This window comes from Branchiostoma lanceolatum, chromosome 8, assembly GCF_035083965.1.
Source record: "Branchiostoma lanceolatum isolate klBraLanc5 chromosome 8, klBraLanc5.hap2, whole genome shotgun sequence".
In the NCBI taxonomy this organism is placed as follows: domain Eukaryota; kingdom Metazoa; phylum Chordata; class Leptocardii; order Amphioxiformes; family Branchiostomatidae; genus Branchiostoma; species Branchiostoma lanceolatum.
The window spans coordinates 13,325,242-13,341,994 of NC_089729.1; the positions used below are offsets into that span (position 1 = coordinate 13,325,242).

Genomic DNA, 16,753 nt, shown 5'->3' on the forward strand with positions numbered 1-16,753 from the left:
CTTTCACAATGTTTATAAAGATTTTTCACGTTTTTTATTTAGCGCTGGTATCTTGTATTGTTTGTTCCCCCAGATGACGATGAATGTGCAGATGACACCACGAACAGCTGCCACGCCGACGCAACCTGTACTAACACACCCGGTTCGTACACCTGTAGCTGTGACGACGGTTACAGCGGGGACGGATTTACCTGTACTGGTAGGAACAAAGAATTTCGTTGGACATTAGTCAACCATTGCATTAATTACTTTCCTTACGTTTCCTTTCACAATGTTTATAAAGATTTTTCACGTTTTTTATTTAGCGCTGGTATCTTGTATTGTTTGTTCCCCCAGATGACGATGAATGTGCAGATGACACCACGAACAGCTGCCACGCCGACGCAACCTGTACTAACACACCCGGTTCGTACACCTGTAGCTGTGACGACGGTTACAGCGGGGACGGATTTACCTGTACTGGTAGGAACAAAGAATTTCGTTGGACATTAGTCAACCATTGCATTAATTACTTTCCTTACGTTTCCTTTCACAATGTTTATAAAGATTGTTCACGTTTTTTATTTAGCGCTGGTATCTTGTATTGTTTGTTCCCCCAGATGACGATGAATGTGCAGATGACACCACGAACAGCTGCCACGCCGACGCAACCTGTACTAACACACCCGGTTCGTACACCTGTAGCTGTGACAACGGTTACAGTGGGGACGGATTTGCCTGTACTGGTAGGAACAAAGAATTTCGTTGGACATTAGTCAACCATTGCATTAATTACTTTCCTTACGTTTCCTTTCACAATGTTTATAAAGATTTTTAACGTTTTTTATTTAGCGCTGGTATCTTGTATTGTTTGTTCCCCCAGATGACGATGAATGTGCAGATGACACCACGAACAGCTGCCACGCCGACGCAACCTGTACTAACACACCCGGTTCGTACACCTGTAGCTGTGACAACGGTTACAGCGGGGACGGATTTACCTGTACTGGTAGGAACAAAGAATTTCGTTGGACATTAGTCAACCATTGCATTAATTAGTTTTCTTACGTTTCCTTTCACAATGTTTATAAAGATTTTTCACCTTTTTTATTTAGCCCTGGTATCTTGTATTGTTTGTTCCCCCAGATGACGATGAATGTGCAGATGACACCACGAACAGCTGCCACGCCGACGCAACCTGTACTAACACACCCGGTTCGTACACCTGTAGCTGTGACGACGGTTACAGCGGGGACGGATTTACCTGTACTGGTAGGAACAAAGAATTTCGTTGGACATTAGTCAACCATTGCATTAATTACTTTCCTTACGTTTCCTTTCACAATGTTTATAAAGATTTTTCACCTTTTTTATTTACCGCTGGTATCTTGTATTGTTTGTTCCCCCAGATGACGATGAATGTGCAGATGACACCACGAACAGCTGCCACGCCGACGCAACCTGTACTAACACACCCGGTTCGTACACCTGTAGCTGTGACGACGGTTACAGCGGGGACGGATTTACCTGTACTGGTAGGAACAAAGAATTTCGTTGGACATTAGTCAACCATTGCATTAATTACTTTCCTTACGTTTCCTTTCACAATGTTTATAAAGATTTTTCACCTTTTTTATTTAGCGCTGGTATCTTGTATTGTTTGTTCCCCCAGATGACGATGAATGTGCAGATGACACCACGAACAGCTGCCACGCCGACGCAACCTGTACTAACACACCCGGTTCGTACACCTGTAGCTGTGACGACGGTTACAGCGGGGACGGATTTACCTGTACTGGTAGGAACAAAGAATTTCGTTGGACATTAGTCAACCATTGCATTAATTACTTTCCTTACGTTTCCTTTCACAATGTTTATAAAGATTTTTCACCTTTTTTATTTAGCGCTGGTATCTTGTATTGTTTGTTCCCCCAGATGACGATGAATGTGCAGATGACACCACGAACAGCTGCCACGCCGACGCAACCTGTACTAACACACCCGGTTCGTACACCTGTAGCTGTGACGACGGTTACAGCGGGGACGGATTTACCTGTACTGGTAGGAACAAAGAATTTCGTTGGACATTAGTCAACCATTGCATTAATTACTTTCCTTACGTTTCCTTTCACAATGTTTATAAAGATTTTTCACCTTTTTTATTTAGCGCTGGTATCTTGTATTGTTTGTTCCCCCAGATGACGATGAATGTGCAGATGACACCACGAACAGCTGCCACGCCGACGCAACCTGTACTAACACACCCGGTTCGTACACCTGTAGCTGTGACGACGGTTACAGCGGGGACGGATTTACCTGTACTGGTAGGAACAAAGAATTTCGTTGGACATTAGTCAACCATTGCATTAATTACTTTCCTTACGTTTCCTTTCACAATGTTTATAAAGATTTTTCACCTTTTTTATTTAGCGCTGGTATCTTGTATTGTTTGTTCCCCCAGATGACGATGAATGTGCAGATGACACCACGAACAGCTGCCACGCCGACGCAACCTGTACTAACACACCCGGTTCGTACACCTGTAGCTGTGACGACGGTTACAGCGGCGACGGATTTACCTGTACTGGTAGGAACAAAGAATTTCGTTGGACATTAGTCAACCATTGCATTAATTACTTTCCTTACGTTTCCTTTCACAATGTTTATAAAGATTTTTCACCTTTTGTATTTAGCGCTGGTATCTTGTATTGTTTGTTCCCCCAGATGACGATGAATGTGCAGATGACACCACGAACAGCTGCCACGCCGACGCAACCTGTACTAACACACCCGGTTCGTACACCTGTAGCTGTGACGACGGTTACAGCGGGGACGGATTTACCTGTACTGGTAGGAACAAAGAATTTCGTTGGACATTAGTCAACCATTGCATTAATTACTTTCCTTACGTTTCCTTTCACAATGTTTATAAAGATTTTTCACCTTTTTTATTTAGCGCTGGTATCTTGTATTGTTTGTTCCCCCAGATGACGATGAATGTGCAGATGACACCACGAACAGCTGCCACGCCGACGCAACCTGTACTAACACACCCGGTTCGTACACCTGTAGCTGTGACGACGGTTACAGCGGGGACGGATTTACCTGTACTGGTAGGAACAAAGAATTTCGTTGGACATTAGTCAACCATTGCATTAATTACTTTCCTTACGTTTCCTTTCACAATGTTTATAAAGATTTTTCACCTTTTTTATTTAGCGCTGGTATCTTGTATTGTTTGTTCCCCCAGATGACGATGAATGTGCAGATGACACCACGAACAGCTGCCACGCCGACGCAACCTGTACTAACACACCCGGTTCGTACACCTGTAGCTGTGACGACGGTTACAGCGGGGACGGATTTACCTGTACTGGTAGGAACAAAGAATTTCGTTGGACATTAGTCAACCATTGCATTAATTACTTTCCTTACGTTTCCTTTCACAATGTTTATAAAGATTTTTCACCTTTTTTATTTAGCGCTGGTATCTTGTATTGTTTGTTCCCCCAGATGACGATGAATGTGCAGATGACACCACGAACAGCTGCCACGCCGACGCAACCTGTACTAACACACCCGGTTCGTACACCTGTAGCTGTGACGACGGTTACAGCGGGGACGGATTTACCTGTACTGGTAGGAACAAAGAATTTCGTTGGACATTAGTCAACCATTGCATTAATTACTTTCCTTACGTTTCCTTTCACAATGTTTATAAAGATTTTTCACCTTTTTTATTTAGCGCTGGTATCTTGTATTGTTTGTTCCCCCAGATGACGATGAATGTGCAGATGACACCACGAACAGCTGCCACGCCGACGCAACCTGTACTAACACACCCGGTTCGTACACCTGTAGCTGTGACGACGGTTACAGCGGCGACGGATTTACCTGTACTGGTAGGAACAAAGAATTTCGTTGGACATTAGTCAACCATTGCATTAATTACTTTCCTTACGTTTCCTTTCACAATGTTTATAAAGATTTTTCACCTTTTGTATTTAGCGCTGGTATCTTGTATTGTTTGTTCCCCCAGATGACGATGAATGTGCAGATGACACCACGAACAGCTGCCACGCCGACGCAACCTGTACTAACACACCCGGTTCGTACACCTGTAGCTGTGACGACGGTTACAGCGGGGACGGATTTACCTGTACTGGTAGGAACAAAGAATTTCGTTGGACATTAGTCAACCATTGCATTAATTACTTTCCTTACGTTTCCTTTCACAATGTTTATAAAGATTTTTCACCTTTTTTATTTAGCCCTGGTATCTTGTATTGTTTGTTCCCCCAGATGACGATGAATGTGCAGATGACACCACGAACAGCTGCCACGCCGACGCAACCTGTACTAACACACCCGGTTCGTACACCTGTAGCTGTGACGACGGTTACAGCGGCGACGGATTTACCTGTACTGGTAGGAACAAAGAATTTCGTTGGACATTAGTCAACCATTGCATTAATTACTTTCCTTACGTTTCCTTTCACAATGTTTATAAAGATTTTTCACCTTTTTTATTTAGCGCTGGTATCTTGTATTGTTTGTTCCCCCAGATGACGATGAATGTGCAGATGACACCACGAACAGCTGCCACGCCGACGCAACCTGTACTAACACACCCGGTTCGTACACCTGTAGCTGTGACGACGGTTACAGCGGGGACGGATTTACCTGTACTGGTAGGAACAAAGAATTTCGTTGGACATTAGTCAACCATTGCATTAATTAGTTTTCTTACGTTTCCTTTCACAATGTTTATAAAGATTTTTCACGTTTTTTATTTAGCGCTGGTATCTTGTATTGTTTGTTCCCCCAGATGACGATGAATGTGCAGATGACACCACGAACAGCTGCCACGCCGACGCAACCTGTACTAACACACCCGGTTCGTACACCTGTAGCTGTGACGACGGTTACAGCGGGGACGGATTTACCTGTACTGGTAGGAACAAAGAATTTCGTTGGACATTAGTCAACCATTGCATTAATTACTTTCCTTACGTTTCCTTTCACAATGTTTATAAAGATTTTTCACCTTTTTTATTTAGCGCTGGTATCTTGTATTGTTTGTTCCCCCAGATGACGATGAATGTGCAGATGACACCACGAACAGCTGCCACGCCGACGCAACCTGTACTAACACACCCGGTTCGTACACCTGTAGCTGTGACGACGGTTACAGCGGCGACGGATTTACCTGTACTGGTAGGAACAAAGAATTTCGTTGGACATTAGTCAACCATTGCATTAATTACTTTCCTTACGTTTCCTTTCACAATGTTTATAAAGATTTTTCACCTTTTTTATTTAGCGCTGGTATCTTGTATTGTTTGTTCCCCCAGATGACGATGAATGTGCAGATGACACCACGAACAGCTGCCACGCCGACGCAACCTGTACTAACACACCCGGTTCGTACACCTGTAGCTGTGACGACGGTTACAGCGGGGACGGATTTACCTGTACTGGTAGGAACAAAGAATTTCGTTGGACATTAGTCAACCATTGCATTAATTACTTTCCTTTCGTTTCCTTTCACAATGTTTATAAAGATTTTTCACCTTTTTTATTTAGCGCTGGTATCTTGTATTGTTTGTTCGCAGATGACGATGAATGTGCAGATGACACCACGAACAGCTGCCACGCCGACGCAACCTGTACTAACACACCCGGTTCGTACACCTGTAGCTGTGACAACGGTTACAGCGGCGACGGATTTACCTGTACTGGTAGGAACAAAGAATTTCGTTGGACATTAGTCAACCATTGCATTAATTGCTTTCCTTAAGTTTCCTTTCACAATGTTTATAAAGATTTTTCACCTTTTTTATTTAGCGCTGGTATCTTGTATTGTTTGTTCCCCCAGATGACGATGAATGTGCAGATGACACCACGAACAGCTGCCACGCCGACGCAACCTGTACTAACACACCCGGTTCGTACACCTGTAGCTGTGACAACGGTTACAGCGGGGACGGATTTACCTGTACTGGTATGAACAAAGAATTTCGTTGGACATTAGTCAACCATTGCATTAACTACTTTCCTTACGTTTCCTTTCACAATGTTTATAAAGATTTTTCACCTTTTTTATTTAGCGCTGGTATCCTGTATTGTTTGTTCCCCCAGATGACGATGAATGTGCAGATGACACCACGAACAGCTGCCACGCCGACGCAACCTGTACTAACACACCCGGTTCGTACACCTGTAGCTGTGACAACGGTTACAGCGGGGACGGATTTACCTGTACTGGTAGGAACAAAGAATTTCGTTGGACATTAGTCAACCATTGGATTAATTACTTTCCTTACGTTTCCTTTCACAATGTTTATAAAGATTTTTCACGTTTTTAATCTAGCGCTGATATCCTGTATTGTTTGTTCCCCCAGATGACGATGAATGTGCAGATGACACCACGAACAGCTGCCACGCCGACGCAACCTGTACTAACACACCCGGTTCGTACACCTGTAGCTGTGACGACGGTTACAGCGGGGACGGATTTACCTGTACTGGTAGGAACAAAGAATTTCGTTGGACATTAGTCAACCATTGCATTAATTACTTTCCTTACGTTTCCTTTCACAATGTTTATAAAGATTTTTCACCTTTTTTATTTAGCGCTGGTATCTTGTATTGTTTGTTCCCCCAGATGACGATGAATGTGCAGATGACACCACGAACAGCTGCCACGCCGACGCAACCTGTACTAACACACCCGGTTCGTACACCTGTAGCTGTGACGACGGTTACAGCGGCGACGGATTTACCTGTACTGGTAGGAACAAAGAATTTCGTTGGACATTAGTCAACCATTGCATTAATTACTTTCCTTACGTTTCCTTTCACAATGTTTATAAAGATTTTTCACCTTTTTTATTTAGCGCTGGTATCTTGTATTGTTTGTTCCCCCAGATGACGATGAATGTGCAGATGACACCACGAACAGCTGCCACGCCGACGCAACCTGTACTAACACACCCGGTTCGTACACCTGTAGCTGTGACGACGGTTACAGCGGGGACGGATTTACCTGTACTGGTAGGAACAAAGAATTTCGTTGGACATTAGTCAACCATTGCATTAATTACTTTCCTTTCGTTTCCTTTCACAATGTTTATAAAGATTTTTCACCTTTTTTATTTAGCGCTGGTATCTTGTATTGTTTGTTCGCAGATGACGATGAATGTGCAGATGACACCACGAACAGCTGCCACGCCGACGCAACCTGTACTAACACACCCGGTTCGTACACCTGTAGCTGTGACAACGGTTACAGCGGCGACGGATTTACCTGTACTGGTAGGAACAAAGAATTTCGTTGGACATTAGTCAACCATTGCATTAATTGCTTTCCTTAAGTTTCCTTTCACAATGTTTATAAAGATTTTTCACCTTTTTTATTTAGCGCTGGTATCTTGTATTGTTTGTTCCCCCAGATGACGATGAATGTGCAGATGACACCACGAACAGCTGCCACGCCGACGCAACCTGTACTAACACAGCCGGTTCATACACCTGTAGCTGTAACGACGGTTACAGCGGGGACGGAGAGACCTGTACTGGTAGGAACAAAGAATTTCGTTGTACATCTGATCAGTAATAGATGTACTGAAACATAAATAGATAGGATGACGGGCGATGGTCAAATTCGAAAATGGGCTTACTATTGACTTCCTACGGTAGTGCAGTTCTAGTTTACACTTGAAATATGATTTGTGTTGGTAGAAGTCATTCCAAATGAAAGTTGAACTGTAATTGCCAGCACAAAAATTGGACTTACCCAAATCTTCAACTTATTAGCTTCAATCTTTGTCAATGAATGAGCAATCCACTGCTTCTGTGACGTCACATTATGCAGATTGGACACGTGACTCGGTAAGCAGTGGATTATATGCTGCAGAAAGTTTATTGCCCCCCCCCCCTCGTCTCGGATTGAGCGATGGTTGTAAAGCTCGTAGGTACATGTACGAGCGTAGATGGCCTCTTTAATTTCTAAAACAATAACGTCTGTTTTGTCTATTGGTGCTGCTATAATGTTACGGAGTGGTCTGGTCGGCTTGAAGCAATTCTTGATCCCATGTGATGTAAAAATTCGCCTGAGAGCTTCAGACACCCCATTCATGTATGTCAATACGACAAAGCGTCTGTTTGCAACTTGGAACATGTGCAAGTTAGCTACTATGTGTAGATTATGTAAATGTGCAAGAATGGCATTCTGGTATGCTGCCAAAAGAAAGGACTTTCACACATACAATACATGTAATTTTGGTGAACAAGACCATCATTTGAAATAGATTATACTGATTACAGACATAATTGTATCGTCAACGAGACAAGATCGATTTACAAAGGCACAAAACATTTTCCAATAGTAAACAACGGAGTAAGTCAGCTTCCTACAGTTATTGTGTTTTGAATTGTTTTTTTTTTAAAATCTCATTAGATTGATAGTCTTCTTTATGAATTCCTATAGTTGGGGCCTCAATCCTTTGCAGTGTTTTGTAATTCAAGGAAAATTGCATTTAAGTCTGTCTTTACACCAAGTCTAATATCACATTTGCAGACTGAATTAAACATGGATCTTAGAAAAAACAATTGTCTAATGTACATGAAACTTTGTGAAAGCTATCTCAATAAGAAAACTGCCTAAAAACTTGATTTTTCTCTCCAAATGTCACAAAGGTTTAAAAATGAACAAAGCTTTCTTAAAGCTACTGATAACTGATGTTCATTCATCATTGTCCCTCCTTTGTGTCATTGTTAAGCTGTCTATTATAATCTAACCGTTTGGTAAGGTTAGATATAAAGAGATTTCTCTCAGTTACTTCAATTAGGCCATAAATGTGAACTACTGTTAATACTAAATCTCGAATGTGGCAATTTATCAGGATTTTCCTCCATTCACACTTATAATAAAAAATTCTATATTTTCTACATTACATTTTAGCCCGAAATAAATGAAAACTCCTTTACTTTTACTGGTTCTACAACAGTGGAAACCTATCCTGCCCTAATCTAAGTCAAATTCAGTTTTTACTTGAATGTTGTTGTTTACCTGAGCTGAGGATTGTGGCCAGCTCTAGGAGGGATAGTGGATTTTATGATTTCGGCGTTAGGGAACACGGATTTTGCCGTGCTTATGGTGACCTCAAAGTCATGTATGATCGTTTCCGTTGATTTGAAGAGAATTCCATTAGTTCCAACGTGAAGGATTACGGGACCGTAGTAGGTGTCTTTTCCTACCTAGAAATCTTCTCTAAGGATGTCAAAGAAGTGGTGATATTTTGGGAGCAGTATGGTTTCGGCATATCAGCCGCCATGTCCGTTATACAACCATTACCATAATGTATCCTCAGTAATTCCGAGATGTAGAACCTAAAGACAAATGTCTGTCATAACTCTAGCTGCTAATTACTAAGAAGTACCACATGGTCACAATAACCTTCCATTTGAACCATTTTTTTATCTTTCAATTTACTAACCCTCAGACCCTTTTGCACAGACTACGATGATCATTTGAAACAAAATGAATGTCGGGGTATTCCATTTGGAGACTTTGAGGTCATAGATTGATTTCCGCAGAAGACCTAATTCCATAGTCCTGTGTGCTTACTTTGTCGCATGTCGAGTGGAGCTTGGATGTTTTAGTACTTTACTGAAAGGCAACTGGTTGTAAACTTGGAAAACAATTGTGATAGTGATTTGTTACGGTGCCAAGATGAGACGAACGGAGAGATGGTTAGTAAGAACGAACAAATACCTAGGCATCACTGCTCTCTTCCATGATCCAATAGAGGCTGTTTGAATTAAGGCAGAGGAGACCCTTGCGGCTCAGGCGATTAAAACAATATATATAGAAGAAAATAATGGATCCACACATTTGAATTTTTATCTCCAGAATTTGTTTTAACTGTATGACACTATTACACCTCTTATACCTGTTGTACACGGGGATGAAATATGGGGTGTCCACCTTGTAAACCATCAGATGTAGTATACTATGTCGGAATCGGGTAGACCAGTCGGACATAGCACACAAGGCAATCAGCATTTTTTTTCAATTCACCTGTGTATAATGTTAAGGATATGTCATATGCAACGTAATTGTATCCACACCATGGGAAGTTACGCCTATTCCTGTAGAGCTGGCAATACACTAAATATGGATGAGCATGTAGATAAGGATTTAGTATGCATGAATCATTAATAAATTCTGTAATCTATCAACATCGATATCGTACCTACTTGTATTTCTCCAGACACCGATGGATGTGATCCCGATCCGTGTGTTGCAATTGCTGTCTGTGCGGACAATGCGGCTCCCATGACAGGTGCAGTTTGTAGCTGTCCGCCAGGGTATCACGGTGATGGAAAAATTCATGGCACCGGATGTACAGGTAATTTTCTGGCGACACATTTAACGATAACCCACAACGAAAGTTTTGATCGTTTGGGGAAGCTTTCAAGACGCTCTCTGAATCTTCTTGAATCGGTAAGTCAGATCTAAGTAATATCCAACAAGTTAGAAGAAACAGTTATAAACAGGCTAGAGATAGTGACGTAACCTGTCCCTATCAAAGATGCTACATCGTAGAGGTGGATCTCCCTTCATCATTAGTCCGATATCTTATCGGACAGGTAATTTTTTTCTTAGATGATGTTACTATCGTACCGAAAATTCTACAAGTTATAATGTACTGTTTTGCCTGTTCATAGACTAGTGTCGTTCACCGTGGTTATATCTTTACAGATATCAGCGGTTGCGACCCCAATCCGTGTGTGTTAATCGCTACCTGCGAAGATGTTCCGGCTCCTGGAACCGGAGCAATTTGCTCTTGCCCGTCTGGATATGAGGGCGATGGAACTATGGGTGGAACCGGCTGTACAGGTACCTTTGTGAAGTCTATCACGTTTCATGATGTAAAGTGAGTAGTTTTGTAGTGTGTAGACTCCAATCCCTGCGAAAACAGTACACTGTATGCACAGACGTCCTGACTCCCGGGTTCGAACATTCTTGTTTCTGTAAAGATGGGAATGAGGGTGATTTATAGACAGATAGAGGTAATATCATTCATTATAATGTTGATACGGACCTTTTTAGCCACGGTTTAAGTTTAATCATTGGTCCATGCTTACAGTATCTATTATGAATACTATACGATGTTCTAGTTAATCTAGCGATCTACATTGTAATTTTGGCGAAGCTTCAGGAGCGGGCTTCATAGTGTATTCATATTTACGAAGCTTCAGGAGCGAGCTTGATAGTGTGTTTATAAGTCCGATTTGCAAGAATTGCACATGAATGTCTGGCATCCGTAGCTGTAGCTGTAACAACGGTTACAGCTGGGACGGAATTACCTGTACTGGCAGGAACAAAGAATTTCATTGGACATCAGTCAACCATTGCATTAATTACTTTCCTTACGTTTTCTTTAACAATGTAACAATGTTTATAAAGATTTTTCACGTTTATTTAGCGCTGGTATCTTGTATTGTTTATTCCCCAGATGCCGATGAATGTGCAGATGGCACGGACAACTGCCACGTCGACGCAACCTGTACTAATACAGTCGCTTCGTACACCTGTAGCTGTAACAGCGGTTACAGCGGGGACGGAGTTACCTGTACTGGTAGGAACAGCGAAATGCTTGCCCATCATATCATTACAAAATTATACATATTACAAATGATGCCTTCACTCCAATGTAGCATAGGCTTATTTGAACAAAGAACAACGAATTCAGTTGTACATCTGATTCGTTATACTGTTCAAGAATGCATGCATTACTTTCAATGAGTTTTTTTGTCAATTTCCACTAAGTTTCCAAGTACGTTTATTTACAACTGGTGTCTTGCATGGTTTCTTCCTTCAGATGACGATGAATGTGCGGAAGGCACGGACAACTGCAACGACCACGCAACCTGTGCTAACACAGACGGATCGTTCACCTGTACCTGTAACAGCGGTTACAGTGGAGACGGAGTTACCTGTACTGGTAGGAACAAAGAATTGCTTACCCTCATATTGTTCCAAAATTATACCTTTAACAGTTTATGCCTTCAATCCGTGAATGTCCTTTTTACAGACAATGTAGCACAGGCGCGTTTTAACAAAGAATTAAGAATTCAGTTGTATATACATCTGATTCGTTGTAATGTTTAAGAATGCTTGCATAACTTTCAGTGAATCTCCTTTGTCAATGTCCAAAAAGTTTCAAAGTACGTATATTTCTCACTGGTGTCTTGCATGGTTTCTTCCTACAGATGACGATGAATGTGTGGAAGGCACGGACAACTGCAACGACGACGCAACCTGTGCTAACACAGACGGATCGTTCACCTGCACCTGTAACAGCGGTTACAGTGGAGACGGAGTTACCTGTACTGGTAGGAACAAAGAATTGCTTGCCCATTATATTATTCCAAAAATGTATATTTTAAAGTTGAGGTTTCTACTCAGTCTATGGTCATTTTACATAATGTCCTTGTACAATGTAATTTGAACAAAGAGCAAAGAATTCAGTTGTACATCTGATTCGTTATACTGTTTAAGAATGCATTCATCGCTTTCAATGAGTTTCCTTTGTCGATGTCAACGAAGTTTGCAAGTACGTTTATTTACAACTGGTGTCTTGCATGGTTTCTTCCTACAGATGTCGATGAATGTGTGGAAGGCACGGACAACTGCAACGACGACGCAACCTGTGCTAACACAGACGGATCGTTCACCTGTACCTGTAACAGCGGTTACAGTGGAGACGGAGTTACCTGTGCTGGTAGGAACAAAGAAATACTTGCCCTTCATATTATAACAGAATTATACATTTTATAGTTGATACCTTCACTCCCTGAAGGTCCTTTTAAAGAATGTAGCATAGGCTTATTTGAACAAAGAATAAAAAATTCAGTTTTACATCTCATTACCTTCGCCAAGAAGGTTATGCAAAAGGTATCGTTTGTATGTATGTATGTATGTTTGTTCGTTTAAGACCAGAATAACTCAAGAACGCCAGGATTGATTGTTTCGATATTTAGTATGTTGGTAAGTCTTGGTAAGACCTGAAAATGATTGGATTATGGGGCCCCCTAGCGGCTTGTAACGGTACTGCATGGGAACTACCTGTTTTGATATCTCATGTTCTGGACATGCTATGGTACTAATTTTTGAGTGGTAGATAGCTCTTTGGACAGAGAGTGAGTGAGTGGTATAGATTTATGCCCATGGCGGCTTTTTCTGGAACTGCAGGAGCAGGTTTTCCTTCAGACTATGAAATGGAATAACTCAAGAAGGGCTTGATGGATGGTCATGCTTTTTTGTACGTAGATGGCTTGAGTGATGTTCTACATGATTAGATACTTATTATGCAGATTAGTATCCAATTTGCATCATTAATGAGGATAGTTAATACATCAGCCAAATTCCATGACAGGACACTCAAACATGTCACATAAGTACCTGAGGAAGAGAAAAAAATTAATAGATATGAACTATGCAAATAAAGACCTCCTTCTTCCTCCAGATGTCGATGAATGTGCGGAAGGCACGGACGACTGCAGCGACGACGCAACCTGTGCTAACACAGACGGATCGTACACCTGTACCTGTAACAGCGGTTACAGTGGAGACGGAGTTACCTGTACTGGTAGGAACAATGAAATGCTTCCCCATCATATCATTACAAAATTATACATTTTACAGTTGAGGCCATCACTCCGTGAATGTCCTTTTTACACAACAATGTAGCACAGGCGTATTTGAACAAAGAATCAAGAATTCAGGTGTACCTCTGATTGTAATGCATGCATTAATTTCAACGAGTTTCCTTTATCAATGTCCACGAAGTTTCCAAGTACGTTTATTCACCACTGGTGTCTTGCTTGGTTTCTTCCTACAGATGACGATGAATGTGCGGATGGCACGGACAACTGCAGCGACGACGCAACCTGTGCTAACACAGAAGGATCGTTCACCTGTACCTGTAACAGCGGTTACAGTGGAGACGGAGTTACCTGTACTGGTAGGAACAAAGAATTGCTTGCCCATTATATTATTCCAAAAATGTACATTTTAAACTCGAGGTTTTCACTCCGTCTATGGTCATTTTACAATGTAATTTGAACGAAGAACAAAGAATTCAGCAATTGTTGTACATCTGATTCATTATAATGTTCAAGAATTCATGCAATAGTTTCAATTACTTTCCTTTGTCAATGTCCACTAGGTTTCCAAGTAGGTTTATTGACCACTGGTGTCTTGCATTGTTTCTTCCTACAGATGACGATGAATGTGCGGATGGCACGGACAACTGCAACGACGACGCAACCTGTGCTAATACAGACGGATCGTTCACCTGTAGCTGTAACGACGGTTACAGCGGGGACGGAGTTACCTGTACTGGTAGGAACAAAGAATTGCTTTCCCATTATATTATTACAAAAATGTACATTTTGAAGTTGAGGTTTTTACTCAACCTATGGACATTTTACAATGTAGTTTGAACAAAAAGAACAAAGAATTCCGTTGTACATCTAAATCATTATACTGTTTAAGAATGCATTCATTGTTTTCAATGAGTTTCCTTTGTCGATGTCAACGAAGTTTGCAAGTACGTTTATTTACAACTGGTGTCTTGCATGGTTTCTTCCTACAGATGACGATGAATGTGCGGATGGCACGGACAACTGCAACGACGACGCAACCTGTGCTAACACAGACGGATCGTTCACCTGTACCTGTAACAGTGGTTACAGTGGAGACGGAGTTACCTGTACAGGTAAGAACAATGAAATGCTTGCCCATCATATCATTACAAAATTATACATTTTACAGTTGATGCCTTCACTCCATGAATGTCCTTTTTACAAAACCATGTAGCACAGGCGTATTTAAACAAAAAATAAAGAATTCAGTTACACATCCGATTTGTTATAATGGTCAAGAATGCATGCATTACTTTCAATAGCTTTCCTTTGTCAATGTCCAAAAAGTTTCAAAGTACGTATATTTCTCACTGGTGTCTTGCATGGTTTCTTCCTACAGATGACGATGAATGTGCGGATAGCACGGACAACTGCAACGACCACGCAGCCTGTGCTAACACAGACGGATCGTTCACCTGTACCTGTAACAGCGGTTACAGCGGGGACGGAGTTACCTGTACTGGTAGGAACAAAGAATTGCTTGTTCATTACATTATTCCAAAAAAGTACATTTTAAAGTTGAGGTTTCTACTCAGTCTATGGTCATTTTATAATGTAATTTGAAAAAAGAACAAAGAATTCAGTAACCGTTGTAAATCTGATTCATTATAATATTCAAGAATGCATGCATTACTTTCAATGAGTTACCTTTGTCAATGTCGAATGGGTTTCCAAGTAGGTTTATTGACCACTGATGTCTTGCATTGTTTCTTCCTTCAGATGACGATGAATGTGCGGATGGCACGGACAACTGCAACGACCACGCAACCTGTGCTAACACAGACGGATCGTTCACCTGTACCTGTAACAGCGGTTACAGTGGAGACGGAGTTACCTGTACTGGTAGGAACAAAGAATTGCTTGCCCATCATATTATTACAAAATCATACATTTTATAGTTGATGCCATCACTCCGTGAAGTTCCTTTTAAACAGTGTAGCACAGGCTTATTTGAACAAGGAATTAAGGATTCAGTTGTACATCTGATTGCAATGTATGCATAACTTTCAATGAGTTTTCTTTGTCAATGTCCACAAAGTTTCAAAGTAAGAATATTTCTTACTGGTGTCTTGCATTGTTTCTTCCTACAGATGACGATGAATGTGCGGATGGAACGGACAACTGCAACGACGACGCAACCTGTGCTAACACAGACGGATCGTTCACCTGTACCTGTAACAGCGGTTACAGTGGAGACGGAGTTAATTGTGATGGTAAGAACAAAGACTGTAGTTGTACATCTGATTCGTTATACTGTTTAAGAATGCATTCATTACTTTCAATGAATTCCTTTGTAAATGTCCACGAAGCTTCAAAGTACGTTTATTTACCACTGGTGTCTTGCATTGTTTCTTCCTTCAGATGTCGATGAATGTGTGGAAGGCACAGACGACTGCGACAACGACGCAGCCTGCGCTAACACAGACGGATCGTTCACCTGTACCTGTAACAGCGGTTACAGTGGAGACGGAGTTAATTGTGATGGTAAGAACAAAGACTGTAGTTGTACATCTGATTCTTTATGATGTTTAAGAATGCATTCATTACTTTCAATGAGTCTCCTTTGTAAATGTCCACGAAGCTTCAAAGTACGTTTATTTACCACTGGTGTCTTGCATTGTTTCTTACTACAGATGTCGATGAATGTACAGAAGGCACGGACGACTGCCACGACGACGCAACCTGTACTAACACACCCGGTTCGTACACCTGTACCTGTAACGACGGTTACAGCGGTGATGGAGTCAACTGTGATGGTAAGAACAAAGAATGTAGTTGTACCTCTGATTCAGTAAGCAATTCACTGATTTGTACATTACTTCCAATGAGTTTCCTTTATAATGTCGCTGTTTGTTCCAACAGACGACGATGAATGTGCGGATGGCACAGACAACTGCGACGATGACGCAACCTGTGCTAACACAGACGGCTCGTTCACTTGTACCTGTAACGACGGTTACAGCGGGGACGGAGTTAACTGTGATGGTGAGAACAAAGAATTTCCTTGTACATCTGAATCAGTGTTAGAAGACATTCTAGTTTTCAAAGCGGATTG

General features: G+C 41.6%; 1 protein-coding gene across 1 annotated transcript in view; it reads left to right on the top strand.

The window, feature by feature from the left end:
• Positions 1 to 16,753, top strand: part of LOC136440650 (IgGFc-binding protein-like) — a 42,789-nt gene that overhangs the window by 18,066 nt on the left and 7,970 nt on the right. The window contains exons 12-34 of the mRNA XM_066436741.1: positions 600 to 725; positions 5,613 to 5,720; positions 5,858 to 5,983; positions 6,121 to 6,246; positions 6,384 to 6,509; positions 6,647 to 6,772; positions 7,434 to 7,559; positions 10,257 to 10,394; positions 10,748 to 10,885; positions 11,505 to 11,627; positions 11,871 to 11,993; positions 12,262 to 12,384; positions 12,651 to 12,773; positions 13,518 to 13,640; positions 13,893 to 14,015; positions 14,273 to 14,395; positions 14,649 to 14,771; positions 15,038 to 15,160; positions 15,418 to 15,540; positions 15,789 to 15,911; positions 16,060 to 16,182; positions 16,332 to 16,454; positions 16,561 to 16,683. Coding sequence (XP_066292838.1) covers positions 600 to 725; positions 5,613 to 5,720; positions 5,858 to 5,983; positions 6,121 to 6,246; positions 6,384 to 6,509; positions 6,647 to 6,772; positions 7,434 to 7,559; positions 10,257 to 10,394; positions 10,748 to 10,885; positions 11,505 to 11,627; positions 11,871 to 11,993; positions 12,262 to 12,384; positions 12,651 to 12,773; positions 13,518 to 13,640; positions 13,893 to 14,015; positions 14,273 to 14,395; positions 14,649 to 14,771; positions 15,038 to 15,160; positions 15,418 to 15,540; positions 15,789 to 15,911; positions 16,060 to 16,182; positions 16,332 to 16,454; positions 16,561 to 16,683 — 2,862 coding nt within the window. The remainder of the gene's footprint in view (positions 1 to 599; positions 726 to 5,612; positions 5,721 to 5,857; positions 5,984 to 6,120; positions 6,247 to 6,383; positions 6,510 to 6,646; positions 6,773 to 7,433; positions 7,560 to 10,256; positions 10,395 to 10,747; positions 10,886 to 11,504; positions 11,628 to 11,870; positions 11,994 to 12,261; positions 12,385 to 12,650; positions 12,774 to 13,517; positions 13,641 to 13,892; positions 14,016 to 14,272; positions 14,396 to 14,648; positions 14,772 to 15,037; positions 15,161 to 15,417; positions 15,541 to 15,788; positions 15,912 to 16,059; positions 16,183 to 16,331; positions 16,455 to 16,560; positions 16,684 to 16,753) is intronic.